The 21,366-nt window shown below is 40.8% G+C and overlaps 1 protein-coding gene across 1 annotated transcript in view; it reads right to left on the bottom strand.

Moving 5' to 3' along the window:
* Positions 1-9,314: 9,314 nt before the first annotated feature.
* LOC122794706 (interleukin-6 receptor subunit beta-like) overlaps positions 9,315-21,366 on the bottom strand; it is a 1,250,292-nt gene continuing 1,238,240 nt past the window's right edge. The window contains exon 15 of the mRNA XM_044063351.1: positions 9,315-10,090. Within this exon, the coding sequence (XP_043919286.1) occupies positions 9,491-10,090 (600 nt within the window). The 3' untranslated portion in view covers positions 9,315-9,490. The remainder of the gene's footprint in view (positions 10,091-21,366) is intronic.

The following is a 21,366-nucleotide window of genomic DNA, read 5'->3' as shown; positions in this document are numbered from 1 at the left end:
AGAAATTCATCTTGACAATGGAGAAAAGTTCAAGAGGTGAATCTTGATGTCCATATCCAGAAACCTAACAACCTGGTTATGACAGAAATCGAATCATAATTATTTGTAGTAGATGGAGCTTCAGCTGCTCTGATGGACTACTGGTTACAGAGAAAATAAAAGTATGAGCTCATGAAGTGTTTCATGGTCAAAATGTTTCATATCTTTGAAAGCCATAAAACACTTAGTGCTGCCCAATGACCAGCAGGCAAAAGCTAAGTGTTGCTCTAACAGACCGCCAACTTTAAAAGCTTTAACACTTTTTGTGCATTTGGAAAAAGGCAGTGTGAAGTGTTAAACCGCTTTTAAACCTTGTAACAGTTCCCAGTGCTGCTCTGTGGTGGATGCTGTGGATACTTTAGTACAGGACAAGATTATAGCACCTTAGAAAGATATGCCCAAAAGAACTGTTTATGTAAATCCTTGATGCCAGTGAGGTGAATAACAGGCTTGTCGTTTTCTCAGTTTTGGATTACAATCAGAATGCTCCATGTAGTACACAATTTTACACTGCTGATATAGTTTTTATTATTGGGAGATTTCTGGAGTAATCTAATTTCTAGAGACAACCACAACTTCAACCAAACCCATTACATAACCAGATCCCATTTAAATTCTGTCCAAGTGAATCATCTTAATAACCCAAGTGTCAACAGCTATTTAGTTAACCTTTAAGCACTTTTCAGACTAAGAAAAAAAAGCACACACAAAAACAAAACATCTGTATGAGCAGACATAGGTTCATAGGTTCATAGGTAGGTACTAGGCTATCTGCCCGAAGGCATTTATAAGCCTAGCCGGAATGTGTTGGCTTTTGCCGCCCCCTTAGAGTAGACAAGGAGAAATATGAGGAAATAGTATTCCACCAGTGAACCTGTCTTGTGGCATGAGCTCATTATCCATTTCTGGGTTATGCTAGATTCTAGAAAATGAAGGCATTACCCTCTACTACGTTTGAACCAGACTTGTGAGGGCAAATCATCAAAACATTAAGTGGATATAAAATACTTGGAAAAACAATCACCTTAAGCATCTTTAATTTATGAACCTTAGTTTGCCATCTCAGTCACTCTACATAGCTGGACTATCCACTGATAATTGTACTGTAACTAGTCTACTCCAGATACAGATTTGCTGTATCCAGGACTGTTTGTAAGCTCCTGAGCCCCCTTAAGCCTTTCTGTGTTGGAGGGAAGCCTTCTAGCTTACCTGTGAGAGTGGTAAGCACTAGGTAACCTATCTACCACATAAGGAGTGGTTTCTGACCCAGAAATTGTAGTTATTGGCCGTTTGGGCAATTTTTCCATATCTCTCAAAAACTGTCTGATTTAAAAGCCACATTTGCACTTGTTTCTTTCCTGTAACTGGTCTACTTCAGATACAGATTCTTGGTTTTAGCACTTGAATTTGCTTATTCATGCTCAGCACGTGTTCAGAACTTGTTGTAAGCACTAAATGAGCTACAAACTACTACAGCACTTAACCTTCCTCATTACCTAGAGGAAAACAGTTTTTGAAATTATTTTCTCAATTGCTTAGAGAAAAACAGCTCTTGTACACATTTTCCTAACTCGTCTAGAGGAAAATAGTTCTTTATTTAGGCATGTCCAAGGGTCAGCTCCCAGTGTTCTTTCCTGTCTATCTGATGAATCTGGGCATCTTGGGGAAATGTAGCAATTGCCTCATGTACACAGACAACCCTCTCCTCCTACCACCCAACACTACAACCTGTGAGAGATGCACTTATCTAGCCAAACTGGAGGTAAAGCTCTTTCCATCCAAGACTGAACTTGACAGCCAAGAGGAGAAGGTAAACACTTGCACCACACCACATTCATCTTATAGTCCCACTAAACCTACACCACCAAATTCAACACATAAAAACACAAAAACATTCACGAAGGCTCTCAATAATAATCTGCTCAAGCAACAGAGACCTCCAAAGTAGAAATGCAATCAACCTCCACCACCCAACACAATCCAAATGACACATACCCCACAGACTCAGTGTGCCACTCAACCACAGCCCATAAGGCAAAACAATGCACCCAAAACACTAGTCATAGGTGACTCTATAGTCAGGCACACTGATGTCCCACTCACCATGCTAAACAAGGGGAAGGTTACTGTCAGCTGCCTGTCGGGTGCCAGGATCTGCCACATAACCCATGCACTCAGGTCACTCCACAACAAGTACAAATATGACTCTGCCATTGTCCATGTTGGTGTGAATGACATGAGACATACCTCCCTGGACTACATGAAAAGAGACATGGAAGAGCTCTCCGATCTTGCAGCCCTGGCAGGTATGACCCTAGCCCTGAGTAGCATCCTGCCATCACCCAGAATGATACCACAGTACAAGGACAAAATGATTGACTTCAACAATTGGCTAAGCTTCTGGTGTCATTCTAAGGGGATCCAGTATCTGTCTGCCTGGGACGACATGGTCGACAGAACATGATGCTTTGACAGAGATAGCCTGCACCTGTCACTTCTGGGATTCTGGATACTGGCTAAGGCTCTTGCCACCCCTATAGTGCCTTTTTTAGGCAAGGTTCAAATGACAAATTCACCTCCGTAACAGGAACAGGCAAGCAAAAACTGAGGGTAATGCTACTCAATGCTATAAGTCTAAATCTCAAAATGTACTCCCTCGAAGTACTCCTTAAAATGGAGAACATCAATATCTGTCAAGTGACTGAGACCTGGTTTAAGGCTCCAGAGAGCACCCCTGCATTACCAAGCTATAACTCATACCACACTTCTAACCTGGACCGGAACACCAAAAGCGGAGGTGTGTCCATATTCATTAAGGATATCTACACCTCCAGGCTAGCTGCTCAGCATAATGCATCCAAGGTTATCCAAGTGCAACTAACTCTGGGCAAAACTGCAATCCAAATTGTAGCTTGCTACAGATCTCCCACCATGCCCCAGGATTCCCACTCCTCTTTTCTTGATATACTGGAAAATATTAGGGTTCAACCAAACACCCTAATAATGGGCGATTTCAACTACCCCATCATTAACTGGGAAAACTACTCATGTACCAACTCCTTCGCTCAACACTTTCTGGAATTCATAAATTCCAATGCCTTGGATCAACTTATCCACACCCCCACCAGGGGCAACAATATCCTAGACCTAGTCATTACCAACATGAGTGACTGGCCTGCCACACCTGAAGTCAACTCCTCGTTGGTCAGATCCAACCATAAGCTAATCACCCTAGATATCCACATTCCCACCCCCACTCCCCATTAAGGAAACCACAGTAAAAAAAATTCTCCAAAGGCAACTTCATGCTTCTTAAGACAGAAGTGGTGAACTTCATGACACCCATGCAGATGGAAAATACAGTTACGACTGCTGAATCCTACACAAATGCACTCTATAAGCACTTACACGAGTGCATGGATCGTGCTATCCCAAACAGAACCAAGACGCTATCCTCCAAAAAAGGAAGCCAATCTGGTGGTCCCCTGCCATTAACAAACTCTACAACAGAAGGAAGAAACTGTTGCAAAAGAGAGTAAAATCCCATGAGTGGAGGAGCTCCTTGGTCAGCCTCAGTAAGAACTAAGATCCCTTATAAGATCCTCCAAACCTAGCTACGAAAAAAAATTGCCACTGATTATAAGGACAACCACAGAGCATTCTATAGCTATATCAGGAATCTCAATGGCAACACCCAGATCTGCTCTGAGTTTCAGCACAACGGCACGAAAATTACAGAACCAACTGATATTGCCAACATCCTGGCAGATAGGTTCAGTGCTAACTTTACCCCCCTCTCACCTCCTAAAGGGCCCATATCTATACAGGAAGAATGCAGAGTCCCTGTAATCACAACTACGCAGGTAATAGCTGCACTCTCTAAAGCCAAAAACACAGCATCCATTTGACTGGATAACATCCCAGGCTGCGTTTTACATGAACTTCATAACGAACTGGCTCCCCACCTAAGCACCATGTTCAAACATAGCCTCATATCAGGCTTTGTGCCCACTGAATGGCACACAGCAACAGTTATCCCACTCCACAAAGGGGGAGCCACCACTGATCCCAAAAACTATCGCCCTATTAGCCTGACGAGCCTGGCCATGGAAAGTATCATCATGGAACTCATAAACAAGGACATTGGCAACCTCCAAACTCTGGACCCCACTCAGTTTGGGTTTGTGAAAGACAGATCATGCCTCCTGAACCTGATCGACTTCTTTGAAGGAGTCACCAAAGCAGTAGACGAGGGTAAGGTGGTTCACACAGCCTATCTTGACCGCACCAAGAAAGTTATTTTCCTGTGCCACTGTTGAGCAGAGACACAGAAGTGATCCCTGGGGTGTATTTCCAATTTCCCATCCACTTATCAAGATTTTTCTTGCAGAGTGTTAATGAAGAACTTTGCTTGACATAGATGGATAGCCTGTTCCAGAGTATGGGAAGTCTCTGGGACAGGAATCTATCCCTCCAGCATGTCATGTTTATTGTGGTGACAAGGTTTAGGTCCCTAGAGCGTGTAGCTCTGAGGGATTAGGATTTCTTTAGGTGTAGCATGTCCAACAGCTCAGGGTTTTACATAGCTTTATATGTTGGGCAGAGATCACCACGGAGTAGGCGATATGCTATGGAGTAAAGCTGGTGTTTTTTGAAGCGGTCAGTGTAGGGCATTTGTTTGAGGTCAGTAATCCTCTTTTTGAGGTACTTCTGTGACCTTTCCAGCTGCTGCAGATGTCTTGTGAGGTACATTCCAAAAGGGGCATTGTACTCTATAATGGGTCTAATGAGTGTCGAGTAGAAGGGAACAATGACCTCTTTTTTCCTGGATGAGAACCCTTTTATGATGAGGTGTGCCAAGTAGAAGGACTTCCTGACTACTGTGGCGATGTGACTATCAAAGAAGATACTACTGTCCACCTGGGTCCCAAGGTCTCTTATCACGCATTTGATGTTAACTAGATTGCTGCCTATGTGGTAGTTCATGGGTACAGAGTTTTTACCAACGTTGGTGGCACTGCACTTTTTGGCATTGAGCCTGAGGCCATGGCTCTGACACCAGGCATCTGTCTCAGCGAGGACCTTCTGTAAGATGTCCACATCATGGTTGGTTTTGCAGTACCATTAAATTCACTTTCTTTACTGCTGTTCATCATTGCATAAAAACAGAAACATAACAATGCATTAAATTTTTCACTTTGGTTCATGTGCCTGAAAACAACAAACAAATGCCTCTCTTCATCTTAGCTTTTTCACGCTACTCTGCCTGCAGTCTAGACCTTTTTAAGGCACTGATTCAAATTCTTAATCTTCAGTGATCAACCACCTGATTGTCCTGCTGTGTTTGTACTGCATCAGCAACTGCATAAACAAAATGTGTTTACTTGCCTGGAAAATCATGGGCATGGCAGTTCAGTGCTGATGACAGTAACTGAAATCTTTTAATGTTTATTAGAGAATGGGCGACCTGTAGATTGCACCCTGACTAGAGAAAGAACATTCTCCAGCAGGGTGTTAATCTACAGTTAATACCTGCTGAAAAAAAAAAAAGATTCGCCACTTCATGGCAACATATTCAGCTGCCATGGACGTCCGTCATTATTTTACACTCGCAACTCTTTTGCTGGTTAGTGAATATAAAATAAAGAAAGAAAAAAATTAAAATAAAGCACGTGTGTGTGAGAGTGTATAAGAGAGAGTGATCGATCAAGTGAAAGTGTGTGTGTTTGTGTGTGTGTGTGTGTGTGTGTGTGTGTGTGTGTGTGTGTGTGTGTGTGTGTGTGTATGGATGTTTATGTTTCTGCCTGCGTGTGTGAGTTAATGCGTGCATGAAAACAGAAGAGAGTGTGTGGGTGGGCATGTGTGTGTGTGTGTGTGTGTGTGTGTGTGTGTGTGTGTGTGTGTGTGTGAGAGAGAGAGACAGCGAGAGCGAGAGAGAGAGTGAAGAGTGAGAGTGATGTAATTCCCTGGCAGCTGCAGCAGTTAAGAGGTTTGGGTACCTCTCGACCTCTTAGACATACCTCTCAATCTCTTAGCACAAAAAATCTGGACAAAGTCTGATATAATGGGGGGAACGAATGCACAGAAATATGGATACATTTTAAATATTGCTCTAATAAACTTAGAAAGTTGCTAGAATAACAGGATTTGTGCTAGCTTGCATTTTTTGAAGTATATGAAGTCTGAAACTCAAATGAACTTCATTATTTACTGACTTTAATCTTCAGATCATCACAGCGATTTATCAAAACAAAAAACACATTTTTTTATGAGGAACAGACCAAGAATATGAGGCAAAAATCTGGACATTCTGCAAAAATGTGAACAGTTGAGAGGTATGCTAGATGGTATCTGGATAAACCTAAAATTATCAGGGGATGAAGGATCAAAATAAGAACATATTTTAAATGATTTGTGTTGGCATTCATTTTCTGAATCAGATGTGTTTGTGTGTGTGTGTGTGTGTGTGTGTGTGTGTGTGTGTGTGTGTGTGTGTTAGAGAGAGAGAGAGAGACAGAGAGTGAGTGAGACCCACTATTGGCAGCAGTAAAGAGGTTTGCATACCTCTGGACCTTTCAGCTGAAGAAATCTATATAAAGCCTAAAATAACGGGGGGACAAAGGCTTAAAAGTATGAACAGATTTTAATTATTGCTCTTATAAAATTAGAAAACTTTCTTAAATAAAAGGATTTGTGTTAAAATGAATTTTCTGAAGGAAATAAAAGTCAAACTCAAATGTATGCCTATTTAGTGACTTCTATCTCCAATGACTGGCAACAAACCAAATCGTTTAAGAGTAAGGGACCAAAAAATAAAGTAAATACCAGGATATTTTTAAAGTGATACATTTTGGATGTAGAATGCTTCCTCCAACAGTATTAACAAAGACTACTGCAAGTTTAAAACCTTAGGTGGAGGAACTATTTTACATCAAAAATATATAAAAAATAATATAGTAATAATAATAAACCACAAAAAGTATAACAAACTCAAAAAACCACAAAGAACTGGAACAGTTGAAAGAAGGCACACTCTAGACCACAAATAAAAAAGTAAAAGCTCGTTTATGTCAAATCATAAACTTCTTCAGACAATACATTCAACTCGAATAAAAAGTCAACCAATCAACAAATGGAAAGACATTAATTAGATTAGTGACAAATACATACAATCACCACCCCCTTGTTAAAAAATCCATTATAAACATACAGATATACATCATCTTACGTTTACCAAACAGTATTCAATCCTAAACAGAACAATTAAGTTTAGATTCTAAAACATATGTATAAAAATACATTTATAGTAATTCATAATCATCCTAAACTTGCTAGTTCACCTAAATAATTTAACGCTTTAAACTTCTGAGTCTCAATATACTGCTTAACACACAGCCATCATTAATACCAGGTTGGTGGTAAGCATTAAGCCTTATTTGCCAAGAAAGTTCCAACTCTTCAAGTTTTAAAGAGTCAGGTCCACCTCTTGGATTAACTTGCACTTGATCAATGACAATAAACTTGAAAGTGTGCCCAGGAAAAGAGTTGACATGTTTCGCTAGGGCATTTTCAAGTTTATGTTTCCTAATAGCATAAAGATGTTCATATATGCGTTCACGAAGCTTTCTTTCAGTTTTGCCCACGTAAAACGCTGGGCAAAACTGGCACACTTTCAAGTTTATTGTCATTGACCAAGTGCAAGTTAATCCAAGAGGTGGACCTGACTCTTTAAAACTTGAAGAGTTGGAACTTTCTTGGCAAATAAGGCTTAATGCTTACCACCAGCCTGGTATTAATGATGGCTGTGTGTTAAGCAGTATATTGAGACTCAGAAGTTTAAAGCGTTAAATTATTTAGGTGAACTAGCAAGTTTAGGATGATTATGAATTACTATAAATGTATTTTTATACATATGTTTAAGAATCTAAACTTAATTGTTCTGTTTAGGATTGAATACTGTTTGGTAAACGTAAGATGATGTATATCTGTATGTTTATAATGGATTTTTTAACAAGGGGGTGGTGATTGTATGTATTTGTCACTAATCTAATTAATGTCTTTCCATTTGTTGATTGGTTGACTTCTTTTTATTATGTATTTAAACGTGAGTTGAATTGCAATGTATTGTCTGAAGAAGTTTATGATTTGACATAAACGAAAAGCGCTTTACTTTTATTTGTGGTCTAGAGTGTGCCTTCTTTCAACTGTTCCAGTTCTTTGTGGTTTTTTATAGTAATAATAATAAACAAGTTAAACACAACAATTGTACAGACAGACCATTCTCTAAGCACAATAGTGCCCTCCAGGGTGCGTGTTATTGTGGAAATAATGACCTTCCAGGGGTGTAGAGGCGTTGGGCCTCAGAACATCCCTGGGCAGGTGTTATTTCCACAATAACACACACCCTGTTGGGCATTATGGCTTGTGTAATGTCCCTAATATCAGTCTATGGTGTGGGGGCATATCTCCTTGTGAAATAAGGTCCTGTATTTTCTTCTTTTAGCTCGCCAACTAATTTCTGGTTTCTTATTAACAGAAACAACACCTTACAATTTTTATCATGACCATTCTCACATCACCTTGTGTTGACAATATGCTATCAAACAGAAGTGTTTCAGTGTCCTTTATTCAATTTCTGAATGTTTTGCTTACAAATCCAGTGAAGGAGTTTAGTGTAGCCAACCCTGTCTTAGTTTTGATGGCTGGCTCAGTAGTCCTGACCACAGATGTTAACAATGTTTAAGTTATGGCTGCAGAATGTTCCTAGTCCTAGCATTCTAGGACTGGACTTGGATTATATACAATGTGAAATTCTACAGACTGCATATGTGTTACAGTGATAGAACTGTACTGTGCTATGTCACAACTTGCTGACTGCTAACCACACTAGAATACTGCCTCATTACCTAAGAAGGGCCAGCATGGATACCATATAAGGGTTACAGCTATTAAACAAAATAGTCTTTCGGCTTTTCCTGGTTAGGGGTCGCCACAGCGGAACTCCAGTCCGCTAATGATTGGCAGTAGATTTTTACGTGCTGGCTTGCCGGGCCTAATGCACAACCTTCAATGAAGGAATGCCCATTCACACATGTCGACACACAGAAGATGCTCTAATTGAGAATCGAACGTGCAACGTCTAACTGTGAGGCGACAACGCTACTGCAGCACCACCACCGCAGTACTATAGCTATTAAACAAAATAATTAAGATAAAATAATTTAAGAAACACCTAAAGCAAATCTCTTCTGTTTTATGAAAGGCATACTAACAAGTCTGTGACATTTTTCTATTTTATTAAGTAGAATATGAACATAGTGTACATACAATTTACAAATATATGCAAGAAAGCACCACAACTCCTTTAAGCAGCATGGTTTTGATTGTGATAGTAACAATCTAAATGGCATAAACAACATATCAACCTCTAGATGCCATACATATCAGACAATTAGCATAATAATACTTCTTTTTCTTCTATGGAGTCCACAAAAGCTGCATCAGACATTGCCTGATCTGGTAAATTGTTCATGCTGTCCAATGTAGCATGGTGTCTTGGTGAAGTTAGTCTCAATGAGCCCTGTGGAAAATATGTTTTGCTCAGCTCTGGCACAATGTTCACTAGTTGTGCTTGTTTTATGTAATCTTTCAATAAGAGATCATTAAGTGGGTCCTGACTGCTGTGATAAAGGCTACTTTCGTTTTCAGTGTCAGACTGAGAAACATTAGGTCTCCTCATGAGAATGCTTGGCATCACCTTCTGAATAAATTCCATTGTTGTATAGTCACTCACAGGTGGAGGATCTGTCTTGGTGTGCAATATACTGTCAAGGTCTTTTATAGTTGCAGGTATTTCTTCCCTGGTTTCTAGGTTATTACCACAATCAGTCATCTCACTATCTTCTTGACTGCATTTGCTTTCTTTGTTCATTAAGTTGACACTTTCCATTTTTGTAAGATCCTTTGAATCATCTTCAATGACATGAAAGGTAAGCGAATCATGACTATAGTCTTCCTTATACAAAGAATTTGGAAGGGTTTCCATATTATCCTGTAAAACATTACAGAGACAGTTAAAACTAATTGAATATATATCACCTATCCAACTTACAAAGGCAACAGGCTCACTATCACTCAGTTGCTGTAAAATTATGTATATCATTATCCAGTCCTCAACAAATGTGCTGGAATAAATGAGCAAACAGAACAGAATAGAACTTTCAATTGTAGGCTTCATTACTGATAGATGATTTTCAGAAAGTAATTTAACAATTTCCTAAGTCCTAACTGCTGACCAGTATGAGATTAATAAAAAACTGAAATTATGCTCAGTGAAATCCTTATCTGTTGTACTCACAACTTGGGAAAAAACTAATATAAATTAATATTTCACAAAGATGAAATTAAATCAAATGTATTAAACACAACTCTTCCAGTAATATCTAAGGAATCTGGTACCTCGGCCATGACCTGAAAAAAAAAAACAAATGCAACCCACAGACTGGTGATGCAAAGAATCAGTGACAATGTTTACTAGGGAAATACAAAACAAACTTTTAACTTGCTAGCTTACCATCTTCATGCTAAAAAACTTGCAAAATGATATGACTCTAATCTTGTGTGTGGCCTTTACAATACTGTCAAGTGTTTTGGACAAGCATGCATATTCCAGGCTGCAAACAGCAAAATCATAACCTTTTACTGACTTGTTTCCATTTTATACTCTGTGATTGTGTGTGTGTGTGTGTGTGTGTGTGTGTGTGTGTGTGTGTGTGTGTGTGTGTGTGTGCGTGTGTGTATGTGCATGTGCGTGAGTGTATTTGTGTGAGTGTGTGTGTGTGTGTGAGTGTATTTGTGTGCGTGAGTGTGAGTGTATTTGTGTGAGTGTGTGTGTGTGTGTGTGTGTGTGCATGTGTGTGTGTGTGTGTGTGTGTGTGTGTGTGTGTGTGTGCATGTGCGTGAGCGTATTAGTGTGAGTGTGTGTGTGTGTGAGCGTATTTGTGTGAGTGTGTGTGTGTGTGTGTGTGTGTGTGTGTGTGTGTGTGTGTGTGTGTGTGTGTGTGTGTATATATGTCCAGTATGACTGTATGATGTTTCTCAATCCCATATGGTGGACACTTACCTGTCACTCGTTAGGCCGTGACATTTCCTCCTCTTTTCTATACAAGCTGCACCTATAGGCATGTTATCAAGACTAGGCTTGCTGCATCAGCAAAACTGATCTCTTGTAATACTCTGCACACCAAATCACCCCCAACAGCCTATATTGCCATGCATTACATTATTTAACGGGGCCATTTTGTCCTGAATGTCATGCTCTACCCTATGTCCCACAGGTGTCATGTTATTGTGGAGTGTTCCCGCACCTGCACATCTGCACACACTGCCTTTTCTACATCCCTGTTGCTGCCATACCTCAGGGCTGTTTGGAATAGTGCAGGGGTACATTACCAGGTGTGTTATCTTCCATCATCATCATCATCAATCCATGTTTTTCCATTTTCTACATGGGATTAAGGTATCACATTAACTGTTGCCATCTGTTTCTCTTCAATGCCACTCTCCTACCTTCTTCGACACTCGCAGGTCTTCTCTCACACAATCCATACCCCTCTTTGCTGTATGCCCTTGCTTCATCTTGTCTTCTTATTGTATGCCCCAAATCTTCTTCACCAGGTTGTTTTCTTCTTTTCTGCACATTGACCTGAACCACCACAGTCTGTTCTCTTTGACCTCTGCTGTGATTGGAGCTACTTTGGCTTCTGCTCTTATGTTCTCATTTCTTCATCAGTCCCACAGAGTGCATCCTATCATCCATCTGTGGCACTTCATCTCCATCACCTCTAGTTTCCTCAACCGCTCTACCTTTACTGGCCATATTTCTGTACCATACAGTAGTATTGGTCACACCACTGTTTTTTATACCTTACTTTTCAGCTTCTTTGGAATTTTTCTATCATACACTACCCTTGACAGCCCCTCTGATTCAGGGGTGTAGCTAGGATTTTCAAATTTGTACTCACAGCTCTCAAACTGCTACCCCCCTCCCCAGCCAAGCTAAGGCCATTCTCGTAATTCACGGTTTGCTCTTTTAGTGTCGATGAAGAGGCATTCGCTGTAATGCCTCTTCAGTAATATAATATAAATTCACTCAAACTTGGTTCCTTGAATTGAAAATTAACCTGAAATGTCAGTTCTTTGAAAAATGCAGTATGGTAGTTGGGGTAGAGAATTTATGCTTTTGTTTTCTGTAACTAAGGTACAGGTTTTGAGCTTGAGTAAATTACTAACCACCTGCTACCCCTAACTAGGATGTTTCATTCACACGCACACCCCTACCTACCTCTTAGTGCAAGAAATATGGACAAAGCCTAAAATAAACAGGGACAGACATTAAATAATGCTCTTGTGAACTTAGAAAGTTGCTAGAATAACAGGATTTCTGCTAGTATGAGAAAGTTGCTAGAATAACAGGATTTGTGCTAGTATGAATTTTTCTAAAGGACATGAAGTCTGAAACTCAAGTGTCTGTCATTATTTTGCAACTTCAGCCTTCAAATGATTTTCTAAAAAATCACAAAATTTATGAGGAACAGACAAAAAATATGGGGCAAAAATCTGGACATTCTGCAAAATTTGGACAGTTGAGAGGTATGCTACCTACCTACCACACACACACACACACACACACACACACACACACACACACACACACACACACACACACACACACACACACACACACACATACCTCTCAACCTCTTAGAGCAACAAACTCATAAATAAAACTGAGGCAAAGGCCCAAAAATAAGGACATTTTTTTAAATATTGCTCTTATAAACTTAGAAAGATAATAGAATAGTAGTAGGTCTTGCATTAGTACAAATCTTCTGAACGGTATGAAATCTGAAACTCAAATGTCTGCCATTATTTTCTAACTTCAGTCTAACGATTTGCCACTAATTTGCCAGAAAACTGCAATTTTATGAAAAACAGACCAAAAATGTGATGCAAAAATATAAAATTGTCAGACAATACAGCTGGGAACCTGTCAAAGAAGGGACACCATTTTAATATGAGCACAGTTAACTTGGGGCAGCTGACAAAATTAGAGAATCTACATGCATTTCTGAAATAAAAGTAATGTATAACTCTGATCATTACAGTTATTTATAAAAGTAAAGTAAACCCTCCACGTTTTCTTCCAAAATTGCTATTTTGCGGAGAGATTATTAGGGGGAGAGCAACATTTTGAGTCAAAATTGGGGACAGTTGAGAGGTTTGGATATTCCTAATTCTATAAAGCGATTTATTTGCACATACCTCTCAACCTCTTAATGCAGGAAATCTGGACAAGGCCAAATATATTGGGGGAACATACAAACAGTACTAAAAATTGACCTTGTATAAAGTTGTTAGAATATCAGGTCTTGTTTTAGCATGCATTTTTCTGAAGATTATGACATCTGAAACTTAACGTCGGTCATTATTTAGTGACTTCATTCCTAAATGATTTGCCAGAAAACGTTTTGTTTTGCATTTTACAGCACGAACACCAATATATATCTGCTAAACAAAGCAATGCAGTCTTACAATGAAACTAGACTTAGCATTAAAACTTCTCTACCCTTGAAACTCACATTCATTGAAACAGCATTGAAACCCACATTCAAAGAAAATACATTTTGCCACTGGCAGATAAAGATCAACTTTGGGTTGTTTTCAAATCATAGGGCCCTTGCACATGAAACGTACACATGCTCTTTGATACACCTTCCATCATAAAAGTCTACTCAAACTTCTACAGTCCACCAGTATCAGTAAATACGCACAATCTCTGAACTAGTAAAGGCCATCTACATAATTCCACATTAGAGAAATCTGTAACTAATGAAGAGGCTGCTGCTAGCAAACAACTTTATATTTCATGGTTTCATCTACAAATAATGTGCCTGTTGCCTTTGAGGAATAAATTGCCTATGTTGCATTAAAAACAATGATACGCTAGTAATATTGCAATAGGGAATGGATGGCAAACTGATAACAGGTTCATAACTACTAGATATCTTCGCTAAAACAGACTACAGCATCCACCCCCCTTTACAACACAGTACAGTATCAGCAAAGCATCTACCTACTGTGGGAGAAGAACCCACAGCCTTCTGCATCAAAAGCAAGTACACTACCTGTTGTGCTATTAACGGTACAAGCAGACTCCACATGAGCAGCACTAAACTTAAGTTCCCCTGCAGCTCTCAGCTCCTTGTAAAATGTTTACACTCAGCTGTATCTCTGAACTTTGCAGCACAAGAAATCTGGAAAAAGCCAACATTTATTTGGGGGGGGGGGGCAAAAGCCCAAAAAATAGGGACACATTTTAAACATTGCTTGTATAATTTTGAAAAGTTGCTAGAATAAAATGCTGTGTTATCACCATGCATGTCTTGAATCTAGAACCATATGCACTATAGTCAGTGCAACATAACACTATGCTAAATCAGCAGTTTGAAAAATAGGAAGACAAACTTAATGGCTATCATTTAGATAGCTCTTAACCTCTTAGCACAAAAAACCTGGACAAACAAAGCCAATAATGAGGGAATACAAATTCAGTTCTCACTTCACATCTTAGCACAAAAAACCTGGACAAACATCAAAAACAATAATGGGAGAAATACAACTTCAGTTCTCACCATAGCTCACAACCATTAGAAAAGCAAATCTGAACTAAGTTCAGAAATGGTGGTGGTTAGGGACTTTAGGCTGTTCTTACCCTGAAGCAACACCTATAACCAGCAGGTGTATTATGTGGGGGCATTTACACACACACACACAAAATATATTACACCTGTCCATACATACAAAAACTGTTGGCTGTTAAATTCATGTGTCCAGGTATGTACGTGACAAGAACAGCACAGTTTAGCTGGTAAGTTTATGTGGTTTCCAAACTACATTAAGAAAAAAAATGATGGAATGGACAAAATCAGAGTTTTTATAATAATGTTTTTTATGCCACCCTACAGGTGCAGATGTTGGCAGTTTTGAAAACATCTACTGTCTACAGAATGTGAGCAGATTATACTACACCATTAAATATCTCACAAATGAAATGCCTGTGGAAATGAAGCACAGATGCTGCAGGTAGGTACCATGGAAAGTTACAGCATCATAAGTTCTCATCAGTATCATGTCATTTGCTGGTGTGGCTTCAGGCTGTCTATCTGAATCTTAGATGACAAATGGTGTGTATCCATTGCATGTAAACTTTTACTGTTTTCAGCACTTGTACTTCCTTTTTCATGCAAAAGTGTATACTGTTCATGTAAAACTTACTACCTGTGTAAAGATGTTTTACTTTTGTGTAATATATGTTATGTAACTGTGCTTTTCCCTCTGGGCCTCTGCTGAAAATGGATTTTTGCCCATTTGGACTTCCCTGGTCAGCAAAGACAAATAAATACATAGCATAATTTTCACCTTAGTACAGCATCCACTTGCAGGCCTTCCTGTTATGTCTGTTCACTTAACATGAGTCAACATGCCTGTCATTTGTTTATTGCTAACTTTGTGTGTCAGACCATTTCAGTCAGTCTTGGCCATTGATATTTTCAAAGCTGTAAGATAAATTATTTCTTACCCTGCGACCATCTCTCACTGTTTAATTAGTAGTAGCGATTTCTATAACCTGGGACTTGTGAGCAATACATCCATAACTTTTAGGTTTTATCTTGTCACTTGTAGTTCCTTCTAAGTAAATACTGCAGTCTACAATTTTTTTCCAATGTTGTGTGTGTCTGTGTGTGTGTGTTTCCTACAATGGACTGGCAACCTGTTAGGAATTAGTTTCCCTGCCTTTGACCACCGAGTTCCAGGACAGGCTCCAGTTCGCCTGTGAACTTGAACTGGATACAGCAGGTATCGGTGAATGAAGAAATGAATGAGTCACTCTTTCCCATGATAATTCCTTCATTGATTAATACTAATATCAGAAAATTTGTTGTTTTATTTTAGAAATCAACAGTTTCTGCCTGCTTCTACGTTCAGGACTCTGCCTTTTGAGACTTTGTTGATGCTTCATTTTAAAATAGGATTTACATTGAAAAATATATGCATTGTATAGTATAGCCAAGAGTACTGTCTCTTCTTGATCGGGAAACAGATTAATTTTGTCACAATTGATGTTTGTATTACAATTTCACATTTAGAAAGATGCTCCATTTGACTCTTTGGAATGCTTTTCGACATTGCCTAGCTACTAATGAGCCTGACTTTCGTCTAATTATGTAATCATCCTAAATACGGGTAGGAGATTCCTATGGTATCTTCATTCATATTGGCAATTTGGCATTACTATAAATATCCTCCCAAATCATGCCTAGTCAAGAACTAAATGACCTAGTGGTCCTCTCCATTAATCAGAGATGCAAATAAAACAGAACAAACAGTTCATGTCACAACGATGGAAGAAGCCAGCAGGTGTATTATGTGGGGGCATTTTCACACACACACACACACACACACACACACACACACACACACACACACACACACACACACACACACACACACACACACACCCTCCATTTGTGAATGCACTTACTTCAATTGTTCACACACACTCCATTTGTGAATGCACTTACTTCAATTGTTGATTGCCTTCCATCCATTTTCGAATGCCCTTGCTTCCACCAACTCAGCGATAATCCATTTGCGATTGTAATCGCAATTTGCGATTGTTTCCCGCTCGCGAATCCATTGCTTGCGTTCCAACTCAGATTGTGAATCCATTACTTGCCTTCGAAGTTCCAACTCATTGTTTCCCGCTTGCAGCCAGCCGGACATGATGTGAGCTCACTTCCGACTGGTTGGTATGCTCCTTAAAGGAGCCAACACACTTTAAATATTTACGTTTTTTTTTTTCAAAAAAAAGCTACCCCCTTCTAAAAAAAGTTGTACTGAAATCAGTACAGTGCATATGCCTCCCGACGTCCCTGCTCTGATTCTAGCTTTGACCTCTTTATTCAGACTTCCTTTCTCCTCAACCACCCCTCCCAGCTACCTGAAGCTGTTAAACTGTTCCATTACTTTCCATTCAGTCTCAGTTCTCAGCCTCTTTTTGATTCCGCCCATTTGCTGCCATTACAATGGTCTTATCTGTACTCAGTTTCATCCCATGTACCTTCAGTTTTGCATTCCATTCATCAATCTTTTGTTGAAGTTCTTGCTCAGAGTCTTCCTATAATACAACATCGTCTGCATACAGCACCTTTGTTGATCTGTCCCCTCCAACTTGTTTGCTAATGTAGTATGAACAGCAGTGGGTTCAGAGCTGAAACCTGATGCACCCCACTGGAAACCCCTCTGTGAAACTGTACACTATTCGTACATGAATCATTTGGTCCTTGCACATAGGTTCATAGGTTCATAGGTTCATACTAGGCTATCTGCCCTAGGGCATTTATAAGCCTAGCCAGAGTGTGTTTGGCTTTCGCCACCCATTTTAAATTAATTTTGCTATGCATTTTTTGAGGTTAGTATACTGTGCCTCTGTCTAACAGTGACACAGAAGTGATAGCCGGGGTAAACCTACGATCTCCCATCCACTCATCAAGATTCCTCTTGAAGAGAGTCAATGTGGGACTCTGCCTAACCTGGACTGGGATTTTATTCCAGAGTGAAGGGAGCCTCTGGGTTATGAATCTGTCCCTCCAGCATGTCCTATTTATTTCAGTGCTGAGGTTCAAGTCTCTCGAGAGCGTAGATCGATGGGATTTGGATTTTCTGAGGTGCAGCATGTCCATTAATTCTGGGTTGGACATGGCTTTATACGTCAGGCACAGATCGCCTCTGAGCAGGCGGTATGCCACTGAGTAGAGCTGGAGTTTCTTTAACTGGGCAGCATATGGCATCTGTTTGAGCCCTTTGATCCTCTTGGTGAGGTACTTTTGGGGTCTTTCCAGTTGTTGCAGGTGTCTGGTAAGGTACATCCCAAAAGGGGCATTGTACTCAATTATGGGCCTGATGAGGGATGAGTAAAGAGGTACGATGACCTCCCTGATCTAGATGTGAATCCCTTCATGATTAGGTGGGCTATATAAAATGTTTTTCTAACCACTTTGGCCACGTGGTTGTCAAATGAGAGATTGCTATCAACTTGGGTCCCCAGGTCCCTAATGACTTCTTCTGTACTTAATAGATTACCACCTATGTGGTAATTTGTGGGCACTTTGTTTTTGCCAAAGGGGATGACTATACACTTTTTGGCGTTTAGCTTGAGGCCATGGCTCTGGCACCAGTTGTCTGTTTCTATGAGGCCCTTTTGGAGGATGCTTGTGTCAGCTGGAGACTTGATTATGGCACCCAGTTTGCAGTCATCTGCAAACTTGGTCAGCCACAGTCCTTCTGTGTTGGCCTGTACGGCCGAGAAATATATTCCGAACAAGAGAGGTCCCAGGACTGAGCCTTGTGGGATGCCACTTGTAACTGGTTTGGAGTCTGACATGGCTCCAGCAATTCTAACCATGTGGGTTCTGTCCTTGAGCCAGTTTGCAACCCATCTAGTGACATAGGGTTTATATTTAAGCTGGTGAGCTTATCTATAATGCCCGAGTGGGGTATTGTATCGAAGGCTTTTGCGAGGTCCAGGTAGGCTGTGTGGACCACCTTCCCCTCGTCAATGGCCTTGGTGACTGTTTCAAAGAAATCAACCAGGTTTAAGAGGCAGGATCTGCCCTTAACAAAGCCAAACTGGGTAGGATCCAGTGTCTGTAGGTCCCCAATGTCTTTATTTATGAGGTCCATGATGATCCTTTCCATAGCTTTGCAGACCAAGCTAGTCAGGCGTATGGGGCGATAGTTTCCAGGATCCGTTGAGGCACCACCTTTGTGGAGAGGGACCACTGCTGCTGTACGCCACTCTTTGGGTACATATCCTGTAGTAAGGCTAAGATTGAACAGTAGTTTTATGTTTGGGTTTAACTCTTCTTGGAGTTCATGTAGGACGCAGCCCGGGACACCATCTGGTCCCATTGATGCTGTGTTTTTTGCTTTGGAGAGGGCAGCTCTTACCTGAGCATCTGAGATGTCAGGGGGGCAGCACTCTGTTGGGATAGATATTTGCCCTTTTGGTGGGGAGAGAAGTTTGCACTGAACCTGTCAGCTAGGATGTTGGCAATGTCTGTGGGCTCGGTGTATTATTTGTCATTTTGGACTAATTCTGAGCATATCTGGGAATTCCCACCCAGGTTCCTAACATAACTAAAGAAAGCCTTGTGATTATCCTTAGTGTCCTGTGCAATTTTTCTCTCGAAGCTGGCCTTAGACGATTTTATGAGTGCCCGTAGTTTTTTGCTAATACTGATCAGAGATGCCTTCCCTTTTTGGGATTTTGCTCTATCATGTAGTAGCTTCCTCCTTCTATTGTATAGTTTGTTTATGGCTGGGGTCCACCAGACAGGATGTCTGCCTTTGGAGGATTGGGTCTTGGTTTTATTTGGGATTGCATGATCCATGCATTCCTGAAGGTGTTCATAGAATGCGTTTATAAAGGATTCTGCGGTCTGGGCCGTATTTTCCACAGGCCGGGGCTTTGAAGGATTTCGCCTCGGTTTTGAGGCATGTGAAATTTGCTTTAGAGAAGTTTTTCACTGTGGTTTTCTGGGCAGGGGTGGGGTTGGGATGTGAATATCCAGTGAGATTAGTTTATGGTCTGATCTTACCAGTGAGGGATACACTTCTGGTCTGGAGCATAGTGTCCCCATGTTGGTGATGATCAGGTCCAGTATGTTTTCCCTCTTGTGGGAGTGGTAACAAGTTGTTCCATAGCATTTGAGTTTATAAATTCTAGGAACCTTTGGGCTAGGGTGTTGGAGCTAGAGTAATGCTCCCAGTCTATGTTTGGGTAGTTGTAGTCGCCCAATATAATGGTGTTTGGAGAGACCTTCATATTTTCCAGTATTCTCAGGAAGGCCAAGTGGGGTTCCTGTGTTTGGGAGGGTGGTCTGTAGCAGGCTATAAACTGGAAGGCAGTTTTACCCACAGTTAGTTGCACATGGATAGTCTCTGATGCTTCGTGCTGTGCCACCAACCTGGAGGTGTGGGTATCTTTGACGAATATTGATACTCCCCCTCCTTTTGTGGTTCGGTCCAAGTTTTGGGGCCGAAAAGTATGGTATGAGGTATAACCTGGTAGTGCTGGGGTGCTCTCGGGAGCCTTGAACCAGGTTTCTGTTACTGCACAGATATCGATGTTCTCCATGCTAAGGAGAGTTTCGAGTGCATGCATCTTGAGGTTTAGACTTCTGGCGTTGAGTAGCATTACTCTTAGTTTCTTATCCCTTGTGATACCTATGGAGGTGGGTTTGTCTTTTGAGCCTTGCCTAAAAAGGCACTATGGGGTAGCAAGAGCCTTTGCCAATATCCGAAAGCCCAGGGGTGACAGGTGCAAGCCATCCCTAGCGAAGCATCATGGCTTGTTGAGCATGTCATCCCAGGCTGACAGGCATTGGATCCCCTTTGAATGACACCAACACTTAAGCCAATTGTTGAAATTGATCATCTTGTCTTCATATTGTGGCATCATTCTTGGTGAGGGTAAGATGCTACTCAAGGTCAGGGTCATACCGGCCTGGGCTACATGCTCAGAGAGCTCCTCTATGTCTCTTTTCATGTAGTCCAGGGAGGTACGTCTCAGGTCATTCACACCAGCATGGACAATGACTGAGTCATATTTGTACTTGCCTTGGAGTGACCTGAGTGCTTGTGTTATGTGGCGGATCCTAGCGCCCGACAGGCAGCTCACTGTGACCCTCTCTTTGTTCAGCCTGGTGAGCGGGACGTCAGTGTGCCTGATGATAGAGTCACCTATTACAAGTGTATCAGGTGTGTTGTTTAGCCTTAAGGGCTGTGACTGTTCGGCACACTGGCTTTGTGAGTTATGTGTTGCACGTGTTTTGTTTTGGGGTAGCAGTTGCTTGGGTGTCTGCTTTGGAGGTCTCTGCTGCTTAGGCAAATTTTTATTTAGAGCCTCCGAGTATGTTTTTGTGTGTTTATGTGTTTGGTTTGTTGTCGTGGTAGGTCTATGTGAGACTGGAATTGTAGTGAGTGTGGTTTCCTTCTCCTCCTGACTGGTTATGCCAGTACTGAGTTGAGAGAGTTTAGCCTCCAGTTTGGCTATATGGTTGCATCTCTCACATGTGTTGGAATTTGTTGGGAGGAGGAGAGGGTTGTCTGTGTACATGAGGCAGTTGTAACATTGCCTCAAGATTCCCAGATTCACCTGCTGGACCGGAGAGGAGATTGGCAACTGACCTTTCGACATGCTAG

Source organism: Protopterus annectens, chromosome 2.part1, assembly GCF_019279795.1.
Source record: "Protopterus annectens isolate FY-2018-M chromosome 2.part1, PAN1.0, whole genome shotgun sequence".
In the NCBI taxonomy this organism is placed as follows: Eukaryota; Metazoa; Chordata; order Ceratodontiformes; family Protopteridae; genus Protopterus; species Protopterus annectens.
Note: the sequence above shows the minus strand (reverse complement) of the source record. Positions and strands in the feature narration are given on the sequence as shown.